This window comes from Anoplopoma fimbria, chromosome 23 (assembly GCF_027596085.1).
Source record: "Anoplopoma fimbria isolate UVic2021 breed Golden Eagle Sablefish chromosome 23, Afim_UVic_2022, whole genome shotgun sequence".
In the NCBI taxonomy this organism is placed as follows: Eukaryota; Metazoa; Chordata; class Actinopteri; order Perciformes; family Anoplopomatidae; genus Anoplopoma; species Anoplopoma fimbria.
In genome coordinates this window covers 19,101,390-19,116,102 of record NC_072471.1, presented here as the reverse complement: position 1 = coordinate 19,116,102, position 14,713 = coordinate 19,101,390, and the positions used below count along the sequence as shown (strand labels likewise).

Here is a 14,713-nt window from a genome sequence, read left to right as displayed (position 1 = left end):
TATACTGGCAGCAATTACTGAGTGTGACTTTAAGGAGAGGCTCTGCTGGTCGTTAGTGTAGACAGTCCCCTGGCTTATCCCCCTGGGGGAGAACAGTGTGTGTGTGTGTGTGTGTGTGTGTGTGTGTGTGTGTGTGTGTGTTTGAGGGGCTGGAAGACCAGAGTGCAGTATCCAATCCTTAAGCTCCTGGTCGGCCTGTGAGGGCTCCACTAAAGGGGTAGAATGACAGCGGAGAGGGGCTGGAGTGTCCTCTAGTAAAAGTCAAAAGCCTCGGTGAGAAGATTCTCTTAGAGGGACAGACGTCTGAAACGCTACTGACGGGACAAACCGCTCACATCTGGTAATCATGACAGCATGATATCAACACTCCTACCGCCGTAACTCCTTTCAGCTGTTCTAAACACCTGCTGTCTGTGGGGTGCTTCTCTGGAAAATTCTGTGAGTCATTTCTGTCGTATGTCTTACATTTGCAAGGGGGGGAATAAAGGTGGGTAGAAGAGAGGAAAAGCCAACGAAGAAAACAGACACTTTAAGTTCATCAACAGGAGAAACGTATACAACAAACTGAACGCTCGAAAGCTTAACTGACAAGCAGAGAAAATGATCAGCATGGGAAGAATAAACACACACACACACACACACACACACACTATTGATTTGCATTTTGCATTTTTTTTGCAGGTTACTAAACTACATTCGCGGACGTCCAGTTTCATTTACAGGTACTTATTTTCTACACTACTACCCCACTACATTTCAGAAGAAATATAGTGCGTATTACTCCTACTACATTTATCTGACAGGTGACTCTTAGTATTTGTAGGATTTTTTTTGAGTTTTCGGCATTGCACACCTTAAACAGCGTATCCTCACAGCGGTTTATATGATATCTTACAAAAAGTTATTTTGCTATTCTTTAGTGTGTCACATATAAACAGTTCCTCTTAAGGCCCTCGGCGGCCCAGCTGCCTCTTCAGAAGAAGACTTGATAACACCCCGTCACAAATACTTTTTTATACGTCACCGTGAAAATTGTCCTCTTCTTTATAATATGCAAAAGCATGGCATTACCATTTCCCCAAGTGCTTTCTGTTTTAGCACTCTGGCTAATTAGATGGGTGATAGGAGTGGCACTGATTGACATTATAAAAGCTGCACTTTTACTCCTCACCGGTCCCAACCCGCCCCCCCCCCTCTCTATTTCGCTCTGTTCAAAGTTGCCATCAGAGGAATTATTTAAGAGAAAAAAAGATCCTCCCCTGACAGATATTATCATTACAACCCTTTATGGAAAGAGCTAACTTACCTTTTTTTCCCTCTCTTTCCTCTCGCCATCCATGCCACTCACTCTGACTCTCTCTCTCTCTCTCTCTGTGTCTCTCTCTGTCTCCCAACGGGTGAGAAAAAAAAAAAAAAAGACAAGGAGAGAGGAAGGAGGAATAGAAGAGTGAGTGAGCTCTGTCAATTGGAGTGAGTGCACTGCTAAGTCTGGCTACACTACAAAGGTTAGCAGATCTGACTGTCAATAGTGTCTTGTGGGTGGGAGGAGGGAGGAGACGTGGGGGTGAGGTGGAGGGAGGGAGGGAGGGGGAGGGAGGGGTGGTCGCTTTGAGAGAAAGAGATACTTTGATATTTCGGAATGTTAGAAGGGTGAGTGTGGAGAACTGGAGGTTGGGGATCTAATTACCGGGCCATAATTGGGGGCTGGGGAATAGGTTGCCGTCCTCTCAACTCGCTGCAGATCAATTATGTTAAGAGAACATCTGTAAGTAGAGCTTAATGAGGTCCATTAGAGCAACATGCGCTGCCTTCCCTAACGGTGCTTGTCAGCTTCTTGGATGAGCTGGAGTGTGCTGCTGACTGGGGACCTGGCGGAGGGGCTTAAATAGGAGAGGAGGATCCAACTCTCCGCCGCTTGCTTTCTTTTCTTTCTTTCTTCCCAGCCAGAGAAACCAGAGAGACGCGCAGACGAGACGGGGCTGAGGACGCAGCTAAAGAGAGACAGAGAGAGAGAGAGAGAGAGAGAGAGAGACGACCTGTGTGAGCCGCGGGTCCGGGACGCGCAGAGAGCCGCTGGGGGGGGGAGTTTTTAGGCTGATCTGACAACTTGAGATCCCGTCGCCAAGTTTTCTTCCAGACAGTACCGGAGTTGCACGAGCTCCGAGAGAGGGGAAAGAAAAGTTGCCTCGTGGACACTTTTGATTGGAAGTCAAGAGGACGGAGAAGAGAGCGCGCGCCTCCGCAATAGTGTGACGGGTTTTTTGGGGCATCTGGCAGGACTTTTAAAAGGTAGGTGTCCGGTTCCGCTGCGTGTTTCTGGGCTGTGTCATACTAGAGACATAAACACCACCAGCGTGCAGCCGCTTCATCATCTAGTGTTCGGCTTCTCCACCCCTCTCCACCCCTCTCCACCCTCTTTGTATCACTCAGCGCGGTGCTTAAGCGAAGCTGCCGCCGCTGTTGAGGATGTTGAGGATGTGTTCAGGTACCACACGGAACGCTTCTCCTCCGCTTCCTGTCCGTATTGCGCGCTCCTGTGTGATGGTTGTGGCAGGTGCGCGTCTCCTTCGGGAGACCGGATCCCCGCGACGGTCTGCCTCCATCCTCCTCCATCCACACGGGATCCTCCATCCACACGGATGAGTGACCGGCAGGAGGGCACCGGGAGAGAGAGGTGGCAGGCGGCTACACGCACACCGTACACACACGCGCGCACGCGCACACACACACTCGTAGACGCACGCGCGCTGCAGAAAATTGCATGATTACCGAGATAGTTTGAAATAATTCAATCCATGACCAAAACCTAATTAGTGGCAGGTAATACGCTGTCAGCTTTAATGCATCTCATCACTCATAATGGCGCAGGGAGCGTTTTATGACCCGTCTCATTATCGCTGCGTTTTAGGCTCCAGCCGCATGCCAACTATTGACTTGTATCTCCTCTCCTCCCCCCCCCCCCCTCCTCCTCCCCCCCTCCTCCTCCCTCCTTCTCCCTACCAGGATTTTTAAAGGACTAACTTATACTGGAACACTGAATGGTGCGTATGCATGCAACGAGGAGCCGTGAAGTGTGTGTGTGTGTGTGGGGGGGGGGGGGGGGGCAAAGAATAATCCCGTCCTGTAATTACCGGAATGATTGAAATAAAGGCTGTGGAGAGGAGAGGAGAGGAGAGGCGGAGATCAACGGTGGAGCCGCGGGACCTCACATGACGCCTGAGAGTCAGTGACCTCGGCAAAGACTGATTTATTTGTCCATGTTGTATCAGCGCTCTACTGTTCTTTTCCCGGACTCGTTGATAACAGAAGCACACATGGACTGATTGTTAAGGTGCATTGTAGGGCTCGATGTAGCTTAGTCAAGTCTAACACAGTGTGTGTGTGTGCTGTCTGTTCAACTCTGGTGTGTGAGGACCGCGTGTCAGCAGGTTGTCAGAGGGACTGTTCTGTTTTACGTCTCCTAATGAGGCGCCCTGAACGCAGCAAGTAGGCTGCAAGTCCACCTTAAATGAAAGAAGGAACTCCTGACGCTCTGCGCGCACCTCCAGACAAACTGTTCCTGTCTCTATAACGTAACGAGAGCAGCGCGCACTCGCGACTCCAAGATTGACGGACGTTGAGGAGGAGGAGGAGGAGGAGGGGGGGATGGGCGTTCCGGAAGCGCGCCTCTCCGTCATACCGTGGAGCTGTTCGTAATGAATGACCTTATCGTGGCGGGGTAATGTTTCTCCGCTGAGGGGTTGTTCTTTTTCTTGTAGACCACACGCAGCCGCGTCCCACGTCTGCGCCGCTCTCGCTGATGCATCGGGCACGCCGGCCGTCCTGAGTCCCAGTCGCGCACCACTCCTGCACGCTCACACCGCTTGCACACCTGTAGCTGGGGGGGGACGGGGTGGGGGGTGGGGGGTACAGTCTCCCGCAAACTGGTTCGCTCAGATCCACGTGGAGCTCATTGTTTTTGCGTCCTTAAGAGCGGCGCGGCGCGCAGTGTCAGTTTGGTGAACTTTTCTTCTTCATTCCCCCTGCTCAGAGGAGGATCTGTAGCTGGAGTCCGTCCAGGCTTCTGCTCGACCTGTTGACAAAGGTGAGTACGCTGGAGAGCGAGCTGTACATGTCATCACCAAAACAAAGCGACGCAGGGCTGTGACGTATACAAACACGCTCTGTGAGTGAAAGAGCAGGGTTAATGCATGTGGGATGTCGGGGGGGGAGCGGTCCGTTCCGTGTGTGCGACGACGAAGCGGAGCAGCGAGCGGCAGCAGCGGTCTGCGGGGCTGAGATGGTCTGCGAGCCGCGGAGGAGAGGGGGGGAGGGGGGGGTGTGTGTGTGTGTGTGTGGGGGTGTGTGTGGGGGGGGAGTGTGTGTGTGTGTGGGGGGGGGGCCTGTCATTCGCTGACTGAGTCTCTCTCCGCGCGCATACATCTCCGCGCGGCGATGTAAACGTGACGATCCGACGGCAGCGAACAAGCTCGCTCGAGCTCCTCATCACATCCGCCTGCGTTTTTTGTTGGCCGGTGATCCCCCCCCCCACACACACACACACACACACACACACACACACACACACACACACACACCACCCTCCCTCCCTCCCTCCCTCCCTCCCTTCCCCGCCGCCTTCTCTTCCTCCTCATTCCTCGCCGGTCGCCGTGTTGGATTGTTCCCTCTCTCTCTAACAAAGCGCCCCCCCCCCCCGACCCCAGCCTGCAGACAGCTGCTCTCCGGGACCAGGCGGCGTTGCGGGTGTTGCATGGTGAGGCGGCCTCAGCGGGTTCAACAAATGCAGAAAAGGGAGAAAAGTTTCGGTAAGAAAAGGCTTACTTTGCGCTTGTGTGTGTGAAAATACGGCGCGTTTTGCGGGCGCGCGCGTGTGCGTGTGCATGTTTCCAGTGTGTTTGGTCGTCGCTGCAAGTTGCAGCATCTCTCTGCGTCGAGCGCGACGCGTTCACGTCCGACCTGCTGTTGCTCTAAAGCGGTGATAACCTCCTCATGGGGACATCACGGGGGGACGTGCTCCGGTGTCGGTGGAGACGCTGCTTGTCAAAGCCGCGTGGCGAAATTGAGTCCCCGTGTTCAATCCGTTATTGGCCTTTTACCGGCGCGCCGCTGCCATGGCAACAGTAATTAAACTGATAGGGTTGAAATGTCAGCGTCTCGTCGCCGCCGAGCAGCTGCGACTGAAATAGCAGCTCCGCTCTGCGTCCCTTCGCCATCACCCTCCATCCGATGATGATGGTACATGTGGCCGAGGAGAGAGAGAGAGAGAGAGAGAGAGAGAGAGAGAGGATGCGAGCACAGATATGTTTCGGGCTCCGAGCAGCTGTGATTCCCCGAAATGAGGCTTTTGTTCAGCACTTCCCCTCCGCAATCGGAAGAGAGAAGTGGTCAAATTCCTGCCATGCTTCTTCTTCTTCTTCTTCTTCTTCTTCTTCTATACCCCCCCCCCCCCCGTCTCACCCAAGTTGATTGCACAGTAAAAAAAAAAAAAAAAAAAAAAAAAAACAAAAAAAAAAAGGGGGCAGTCGAAACTCTTCCCCTCTTTTGGTTTGGTAATGAGCAGCGGGGACTTTGTAGTGTTAACGAGGTCCCGGACGGATCAGTGCCGCTGAACGGACGCGCGCCCCCCGCTCTCAACTAAATCCAGCCAATTAACAAATCAACAGCCCCCCCCCCCCATGCACCGGAGCTCCTCACACCTGTTTGATGCAGATGATTTATCACTAAACATATCTAGACTGTGAGTCCTCCTCATGTGTGCTGATAGCTGTTTTCATTGCCAGTGTCGTGCACGCTTTAAGCCTATTTAATGCAACTCAGTCAGTTTAAAAACACATGTGTTTTTTTCCCTCACACACAGCAGTGACAGCTGATTGGATTTGTACAAATTTGATTGGTCAGCTTTCAACTTTCCTGCAGTTTAACTGTAGTAAAACCACTGGTTTCCAAGAAGGAAGACAAACAAAAGTTCCCAAAAAGTCAAACACCACAGCATCCTTTACCAATAGTCCGCGCTCATTATTTGATTGACATTAAAAAAGTGCTTTTCTACTTAGCAAAGGCACATAGTGAGAACTACTTTGAGGTAAAAATGATTAAAAAGAAAGTTTCAGTATTTAAAATGACTAAGAGATACTGAGCGTGTGTGTGTGTGTGTGTGTGTGAATGGGGCACAAAGGGGAGTGGGGGGGTGTGCCTCTCCTCGGGGAATGGTAGGAGAATACTAATTCCAGCCCGGTGCCAAGCCACATTATCCCCCCCTCCCGTATCCCCCCATGGGCCAACAAAGGCTCTCCACAGTCAGCTCAGGCCAAACAATACAGGCCCGCTGCAAAGCTCTCGCCTGTGGCCACGCCCCTTTAAACACAGAGGAGGTCAAAGTAAAAAAAAAAAAAAATGTGTCCTGGCAGAAATGTGAAACTGTGTCTTTGTGTCTGTGTGGGCCTCGTGTTGACTCCCAGCACTGAAACAGGACGCCGTTGGTTTGTTGTGATCTTTCTGGTCACTTCTTCTTTTGGCTTTCTACGTCTTGCTGTTGCTTTACAGGGACTATGATGCCCCTTTAATATCAGCTGTTATACCAGTTTTTAAAATACCACTTCAAATTACGATGAATTAGATTTAGACTATTAGTGTTATCTTCTATAACAACATCATGGGTGTCATTTTACTTTGGGTTTCAATGAAATGACCTCTACACCTTTTTTTTTGCCAAATCAGGGCAGGGATCTCCTCAAACTATTCTAAATGTAAAGTAAAGTGCAATGAGTGTGTGTGTGTGTGTGTGTGTGTGTGTGTGTGTGTGTGTGTGTGTGTGTGTGTGTGTGTCTCACGGACGACAGACTACATCCTCCTTTTGAGTAATGTGCTAATCATTGAATGTTTCCATGACAATTACAGTACACCGATCCTTACTGGGAGTTTCATTTCAAAGGATTGGGATTGTAGCTCACACTGGTGTGTGTTCTCTAAGTGTGAAATGTACTGCCAGTGTTAGATGATATGGAGAAAATCAAATATAACCATCATTTTGTCCAAATACCTTGATTTTACGGCAATATTATAAGGTTGACGGTTGGTGCTTTTACAAAATGTGCACAATGGAATTTGCAATAAATAATGCTCAGTAATGTGTAAAGAATGAATAGGTTGATAAAGGAAATAATAAAACAGTTGTCTGAAAATGAAATTACTTAACTGTAATTAAGTCTTTAAAACAGAGGAAAGACAACACTTATGACAAAATACGATATCAGAAAATCGAAGACATTTTATAGTTTCATATCACAATATCGATACAATAAGATTTTTAGTGTGAACACTTATTACTCACAATTAATGGGTAGTTTTTAATTAAGACACAGCTCAACTGGGACTTATGATTTGCCAGTTTAAACAAACTTTTTTTGTTATTTGTTTTCTCAGATTTTCCCTAAGCTTCCTCATCACTTATAAACCTCTTACATTATTTTTTTACAGCTCTTTTTATAGTCCGCAAAGGAATATCTGCAAAAAAAAAAAAAAAAAAAATGCGTACTAACTTTTGGAGTATACTTCATTTTGTCCCTCAAAAACCGTCTGAGCATTGTGTAGTCCGGATACTGGCCTTTCATGTAACATGGTTCAAACCCCACAGTTTTAAGATCTTAATCAGTGTTTTTATTCACATGAGTGAGAAAAATATTACATTTGAAAATGTCCGTTTCCTAATTACATTGTCTGAGACCTTATTTGCTGTATAGCAATCAGGTTAAACTCAGTGTTTTTTTGACAATTAAGAAAGATAGATATGGTCTACAAATGCTTGTTTTCACTTTATTATTTTATTCTAAATTTGTTATTATACGTGAATATTGTTCTTTTACCACTGCTTAGAGATTGAGGAGCACAATGAGAACACGTGGAAACACGGCCAACATTTCCCTTTTCTTATATATTTTTAAAGCATCACACTCCTTGCTTGATCATTTGAGCTTCGCCCTGTCTTATTTTTTTGTGATGATGAAACGTTTCCCTCCTCGTCCGTCAGTGTGCTGGTGTTCGACGAGTGTTTAAAACCTATCTCTCTCTCTCTCTCTCTCTGTCTGCTTCTCCCAGGTATACAAATGCTCTCCGTCCAGCCGGACACCAAGCCAAAAGGCTGTGCCGGCTGCAACCGGAAGATCAAGGACCGCTACCTGCTGAAGGCCCTCGATAAGTACTGGCACGAGGACTGCCTAAAGTGTGCCTGCTGTGACTGCAGGCTGGGCGAGGTGGGCTCCACGCTCTACACCAAAGCCAACCTCATCCTGTGCCGGAGAGACTACCTACGGTAAGGAAGCTGCCATGTTTGACAAAACGCTGCTCGCCATACAGATGTTGACACAACATTTAGAGTTCAGGTTAAGCTCCCTGCTATTTTTATTTTGTGCAGTCCTTAAGATTTCAGCCCAGGGTGATTAAGAATTTCTATCAGTCTGGGCTCTGTTTTGTTGATACATGAGCTTCAAGTTTTCAGACTTGTGTGTGTGTAGTAGTTTTTGTGTGTACAATGGAGGAAACCTGCAACCAGTTTGTAATGCTGCAAATAAATATTGGAATACAGTGGAATTAATCCCATCCCTTTGCAATAGATACAGATATTTATTTAAATGAAACTCTTACAGATTGCCACTTTAAGGCTTCAAAATGTGTCAGGACCCAGCAATTAGTCAGTTGCAAATTTAATCAAATTATGGTTTGGCATTCTGAGTTTTTAATAAGAGAAATTTGGGTTTATTGTGTCGTTTTCTTTGACTATAATAATTGTATTATTATTATTGTACATATGCAAGGGGTCGTTACAACCAATCACGATAAGAAACAGCAATCTGGATATCTTGATTGACAGAGAAATGCACCAATCGGTTCAAACGTAAGCCTAACCAATGGAACACCAGCATTTCATCGTGACTGATAGGATTAACTCCTACGTTTCATTACATTTTTATCTGAAGTGAATTTATTTGCTGGAATAGGGTTCACTCACCTGTTTATTCTCTGGAAAAGATTGTATTTTAATTCAAAGAAATAGTTAGAAATAGAAAAGAATATGTTAGGGCTTTTTATTTGCAGTGCAGCGTATTTTGTAGTCTGCTGTTACAGTTTATCAGTGTCATTCTCAGTAAGCCGACATAGCAAGTAAAGTTGTTATTAAAGGTACAATCTGTGATCTGAGCATAAACCACACATTTAGTTTTTGTTCCTTTAACAAACTCTTTAGTAATACATGTGAGTATACTATATGTTCAAAATTGAGCCTTTAAAAAGCAATTTATATACATATCTCCAATATGAATCAACGTCATTTCTCAAAAGCTGTCAAAGGGATCATCTTTCCTCATTGACAGATCATTTTAACACAAATCAGTATTTTTTAGGCATTACTGGTCAAGAAGGAGATTTCGTTTCAGTCAGTGAGCAGCAGATCATTTTTCTCCTCGGAGCCGCCGGTGTTGTGGTCGCACTGAGACCTGTTGGGAGACCGCTGCTGGCTGTAGAGCTGTTTACATTAGAATGTGTAGTTTATGGAGGCCTGACACGTGTAAAGCTTTCTGCAGAAACAAAGAAAGATTTGTGTTTAGCAATTCAAATGACAAAAGGAAATCAATGATTGTGGTTTAATATACATTTCTTTAATAAAAAAACAACTTGCCATTAGCTTCTTAGAGCTAATCTTAGAAATAATATCTAATATCTATTTTATACTGTTATTGTTCAAATATTTCCCTCAAACAACTTTATTTATTCAAGCATCTCGCCAAAAACTACATTTAACAAGAACAACTGAATACATCATGATATCGTTATAATTTACTTTTGCGGTCTACAATTTTTTTTTTACTGAATAGAGCTTGAACGCAACATAATTTAACTCAATGCTACGTTAGCTAACAGTTAACAGCTAACTAGCTCTTAGTCAAAGGTGTGTGGAATAGTTTGCTGACGTGCATTTTTGGATCAGGAAGCGAGTGACACGTGTTGTTGTGCAGACAGTTGATAGTATTGTATGGTATTGCAGTTTCAAATAAAAAAGGTTATTTTTTTAAATGCATGGTTTATAGACCATTTATAGTCAACTTTAAAAAAAATAAGAATTTACAGGACATTTATACGTAATGTTGAAAAATAATCATCTTTAGCTAGTGTGTGTGTGTGTGTGTGTGTGTGTGTGTGTGTGTGTGTGTGTGTGTGTGTGTGTGTGTGTGTGTGCCTGCTGCAGGCCCTGGCACACACTGCTATGTGCTGCACACTCACATGATTCGAGGAGAATCTGCTGTGCCAGAGAAGGTTTGGAGCCTCACTGCGGGATTATCCACCTACAGTCAGGCTCACTTACTCAGCCTGCACACTCACACCGGCTCAATGTGCAGCCGGGCGCTGCTGGAACATTTCAGAGCCCTTTTTCATTATGATGTAAAGTATGTTTCCTTCACTGCGCCTTCCACATAGAAACTCATGACCGAAATTAGTGAGGGTAATGCGCAATCGGCTGCAGCTCAGGTGGAAAGCTCCCTCTCACCATCCATTCTTTGGAACGTTGGTGGTTTGATGCCCCGCTCGCCCTGTGCACATGTTGACAAAAATAGCAAACAACACCTTGCTCCCACTTTTGCGTGACTAAGGGGTAAAACGTTGCTTTGGAATAAATTGTCCAAAAACATATGAGGTCAGAGGTCAGTGGTCTCTAAGCCAACCCCCTCTGTTCGAAGTGTTGTTGAATACTTAGAGGAACGATGATCCCATTACACCTTTTTTGAATAAGAATCTAAGTACTCAAATACGGTGCAGAGGGGAATCTAATATTTATTTAAATTATATTTATCTTATATATCATCCTACATAATATAGCTTCACCCTGGATACTTTGGCAAGAGTAAGTTGGTTAAATAAGTAAAGCACTTTAAATGTTTAAGATTAGCTTTAATGGTTAACCGACAATGTCCTCAGGAAAAGCATTGAGGTGCTTACTCCAAATGTCCTTGCTGGACTTGTTGGCTTGTACAGAAACTTCAGTCAGCACCACAGCTGTTGGTCTGTTTGATGCCACACAATAAACGTAACGTAACAAGGTAAGGTAATAAGGTAAAATTAACATAAAAAAGTAACGTAACACCTAAACATAACACTTAAACATAACAATGTAACGTAAAAACGTAACTTAAAAACATAACGTAAAAACGTAACGTAACCGCAACCGCCCTTAGCAAATTTTCTTACAAAACATTATGGAACAAGTGTTTAAGTCAGCATTTCTTTTTGGTTTTAAATGGGACACAATCAGCGGTCTGCTGCGTGAAAGCTTGGTTTGTTTCCTCTGTCCACCCTCAGTGAACTTTCTTGTTCTTTATGCTTGTAATTATGCCACTTAACTTTCAATAACGCCCGCCCGATACAGTACCTCATTAACTCTGCCCAAATTGGAAATCTCTAATTTGAAACTTATTCCTGCTTTGCAGAAATGTAGAATGTTGTTTTCCAGGCGACCGGGTTGCTTAGTCTCTCATGTATATAGTATATCCACACATCAAGCTGGATACCAGGCTCACAGAAAAGTGTCTGCAAATCTTTCTGGTGGCTAGCATGTAGCAGAGCTTCAGAACAGTAAACTCTAAACCTCATCAGTGAATCCACTGATGTGGCATTGGTGTTTTTGGCATTGGCGTTTTTTCCCAATGCCAATGCATTCAGTAGCAGCGAGGCCGAGGCGTTTCAGAACAGGCGTGCAGGCTAAGAGGAACACCAATCCCAACATGTTATTCTTTCATCTTCAAAGTTCAAGGTGACTGAATTGATTTGACGCTCGCTATCACCGCCAGTGGCCCAGCCCGGCGAATGCGCCCTGACATCTCCTCACTGCTGGCTAATGAATGGCAAATATAGCCAACCGCAGCACTCGGCATCAGATCCGCGGAGCGACAAAGAAAGCCGGGCTCCATCACTGAGGCAATCAATGGCCGCGGCATCACAAAGCAATACAATTTTACACACACACACACACACACACACACACACACACACACACACACACACACACACACACACACACACACACTCCCTCACTCTAAAGGCAACCTCAAATGTATTATTTCTACTTATGTTTATCGCAGTCTGTCAGCCCAGGTTAGCGACAGGAGAGAGAAAAAATAAGGATGGCCGCACATCTGGTGCATTTTTGTATTCCATTGGCTTCAACAGTAAATTATTAGGGCCTTCATCACACACCCTCACCCCCCCCTCCTCCTACAAGTCAATCCTTTTCTGCTAAGCAGGGTGGCATGTTATTAGGCCTGACATAACCAGGGTTAATAGAATTCTTCAGGGGTCTACAACCATGAGCGATGTGATCCCACCAGCAGAGAAATAATAATCCTTTATCGCAACACATGCACAAACAACTGAGGGGAGGGAAAGAAAAAAACAAATACGGGGGAGAAAAAAAACTTCAGCAGTGATCAAATATGATGTACAGAGAGGAGTGTGTGTGTGTGTGTGTGTGTGTGTGTGTGTGTGTGTGTGTGTGTGTGTGTGTGCCAAGCCATCCCTTCATAAACCTGCAACTGCAAACATAATTACAGGTATTATCTCCTGGAGCTTGATTTGTGCTCTGCTCTCTTTTGGAATGTGGAGGAAGAGCAGCGAGAACATTTTTATCAACAAATGATCCCCTTTGAAACCGGAAGCTTCCATTGATGGTGCTGGTAATAGTGCGACGCCACTGTTTATGCTGATGTGTGATTTCCACAGTACAGAGCGATAATGTTTGAAAGCCCCAGAAGAGGGAGGGAGCAGACAGACTGACACGTTAAAGTAAAAAAAAAAAGCTGAGGAAATGAAGACTGCGGCGCAGCGGCCTGCTGAGTGCCACCCGCTCACTCACACACACACACACACACACACACACACACACACACACACACACACACACACACACACACACACACACACACACACAGCGCCAGCTCCAAGGCCGGGTGCAGGCGTGAAAAAAGCTGTTGGGCATCAGTTAATGGAAAACTGTAAATTCCAGGCATCCATTTTAAAGACAGCACCAGGAGAACACTTATTTATTTATCTATCTATTCATTCATTTTTTTTTAATCCAACTTCAATTTTCCTCTACAGTGGTTTTTACTAAGATTGTAAATGCAAGCAAACTCACAGAGCCGTCAACATGGCTGGATTTATTAACGTTTTGGAAAGCTGGCTATCAGCGAGAGATAACCAACATGTAGAGCATGGTTCAGTGTAATAACTTACATTTTTCCCCCTCCTTCAGGATCAACTTTGCAGTCCACAGCCACCTTGTATAACCACGTATGTAAATGTTGATGAAAAATGTATCTTTTTTCTTCATCTCACATCAAGCTTGTGACGCATTGTCAGTTTGTATGTCGGCGTCAGGCGTGACTGTGACATCAAGTCAAGCTTTATCTCCAGCGACCGGCAGGGAGTAAGGAGAGAAAAAAAAGGCTGAGGCTGTCTGAAACTCATCTATTCCTTTCAGAAATCTCATTTAGATACATTCTTCCTTATGAACATGTGTCACGCCTTTTGTGTGATTACTCGCAAAGTGGCGGAATATAGTTTTCTCAGCACAGACGCGCACGTCCAAATGAAGTGTTCAAGGCCAGATTGTGAATCCATTCAAAGATTTATTTTTCTTCCTGGGTTGAGGCAACATTCACCTCCGCCACAAAGCTTTATTATTAGTATTTAAATATTGACTATATAGCTTCACTGTGAGCTGAACGTGACAATAACCTGCACATATATTTTCCTTCTCTAACTTTAATATTTTCTTTCTATGAGTATTCATAGTATTTCCCAAATCAAACAGGCCTAATGTATATTCAAATTGAAGTTGAGGATAAAACAACTTTGTGTGCAGCTCATGTTTATCACCCCAAAATGTGCCTAATTTACATTGGTAGCTTATGTGTATGCATGTTTGCGTGTGGCGTCTGTGGCTCAGAAGGTAGAGCGGGTCATCCATTAATCGGAGGATCGGCAGTTATGCCCTAGTTTGTATGTTGAAGTCCTGGGGGACGATATTGAACCCCAAATTTCTCCTCTGTATTAGTGTGTGTGAAGGGTTAAATGGTTAAATTTAGTAGTGTAGTGGAAAGTGCTTTGAGCGCTTGAAAGACTAGAAAGGTGCTATATAAATGCAAGTTTTTTACCATTGGTGTAACCGCTTGGCCTCTTGCTGATCTCAGTACTCACACAAACTCACTGTAGACTTTAAAGAGGACTGTAAAAAGTCTGTAATTCAGGCCTTAATGAAGAACAGCGGCTGTACAGCAGCTGTCAGATACAAAGTTGGTCACATGTATTTACAGCAGAAGTATTATTTAACAGTCCCTTGGTCAGAGCCCGTCAGCGTCTGAGACCGACGCATCATGGCATCCTGTAGCGTTGGATGAGATGCACCAGGCTTTCAACTGGCTCCAAAGTAAACTCATCGGCATCATTATAAATGCTCAGAGCAACTGAAGTGGAACAAAGAGTGAGAAAGTGGGTCGGAAGGTTGGATAGGTCAAACAAACACAGGACTTTCACCTAGGAGCCCGCTGTCCCTGTCACATGTGAAACCAAGTCATGGACTTAGTTTACCTTACTTTTGTTCTGTAACTTACATACTTAACTAACCTTCCTACCGAACCACATAGTTTTGTTGCAGAAAACCATGCAGTTT

General features: G+C 45.2%; 1 protein-coding gene across 2 annotated transcripts in view; it reads left to right on the top strand.

The window, feature by feature from the left end:
• The first annotated feature begins 3,923 nt into the window (after positions 1 to 3,923).
• The window catches only part of lmo3 (LIM domain only 3), a 46,449-nt gene continuing 35,659 nt past the window's right edge, over positions 3,924 to 14,713 (top strand). Inside the window, exons 1-2 of one of the 2 annotated variants that reach the window (XM_054624484.1) lie at positions 3,924 to 4,084; positions 8,095 to 8,308. In XM_054624484.1, the coding sequence (XP_054480459.1) occupies positions 8,103 to 8,308 (206 nt within the window). In that variant the 5' untranslated portion in view covers positions 3,924 to 4,084; positions 8,095 to 8,102. Of the gene's footprint in view, positions 4,085 to 4,702; positions 4,806 to 8,094; positions 8,309 to 14,713 lie in introns of those variants that run through there. The other variant, XM_054624483.1, reaches the window with a different exon arrangement.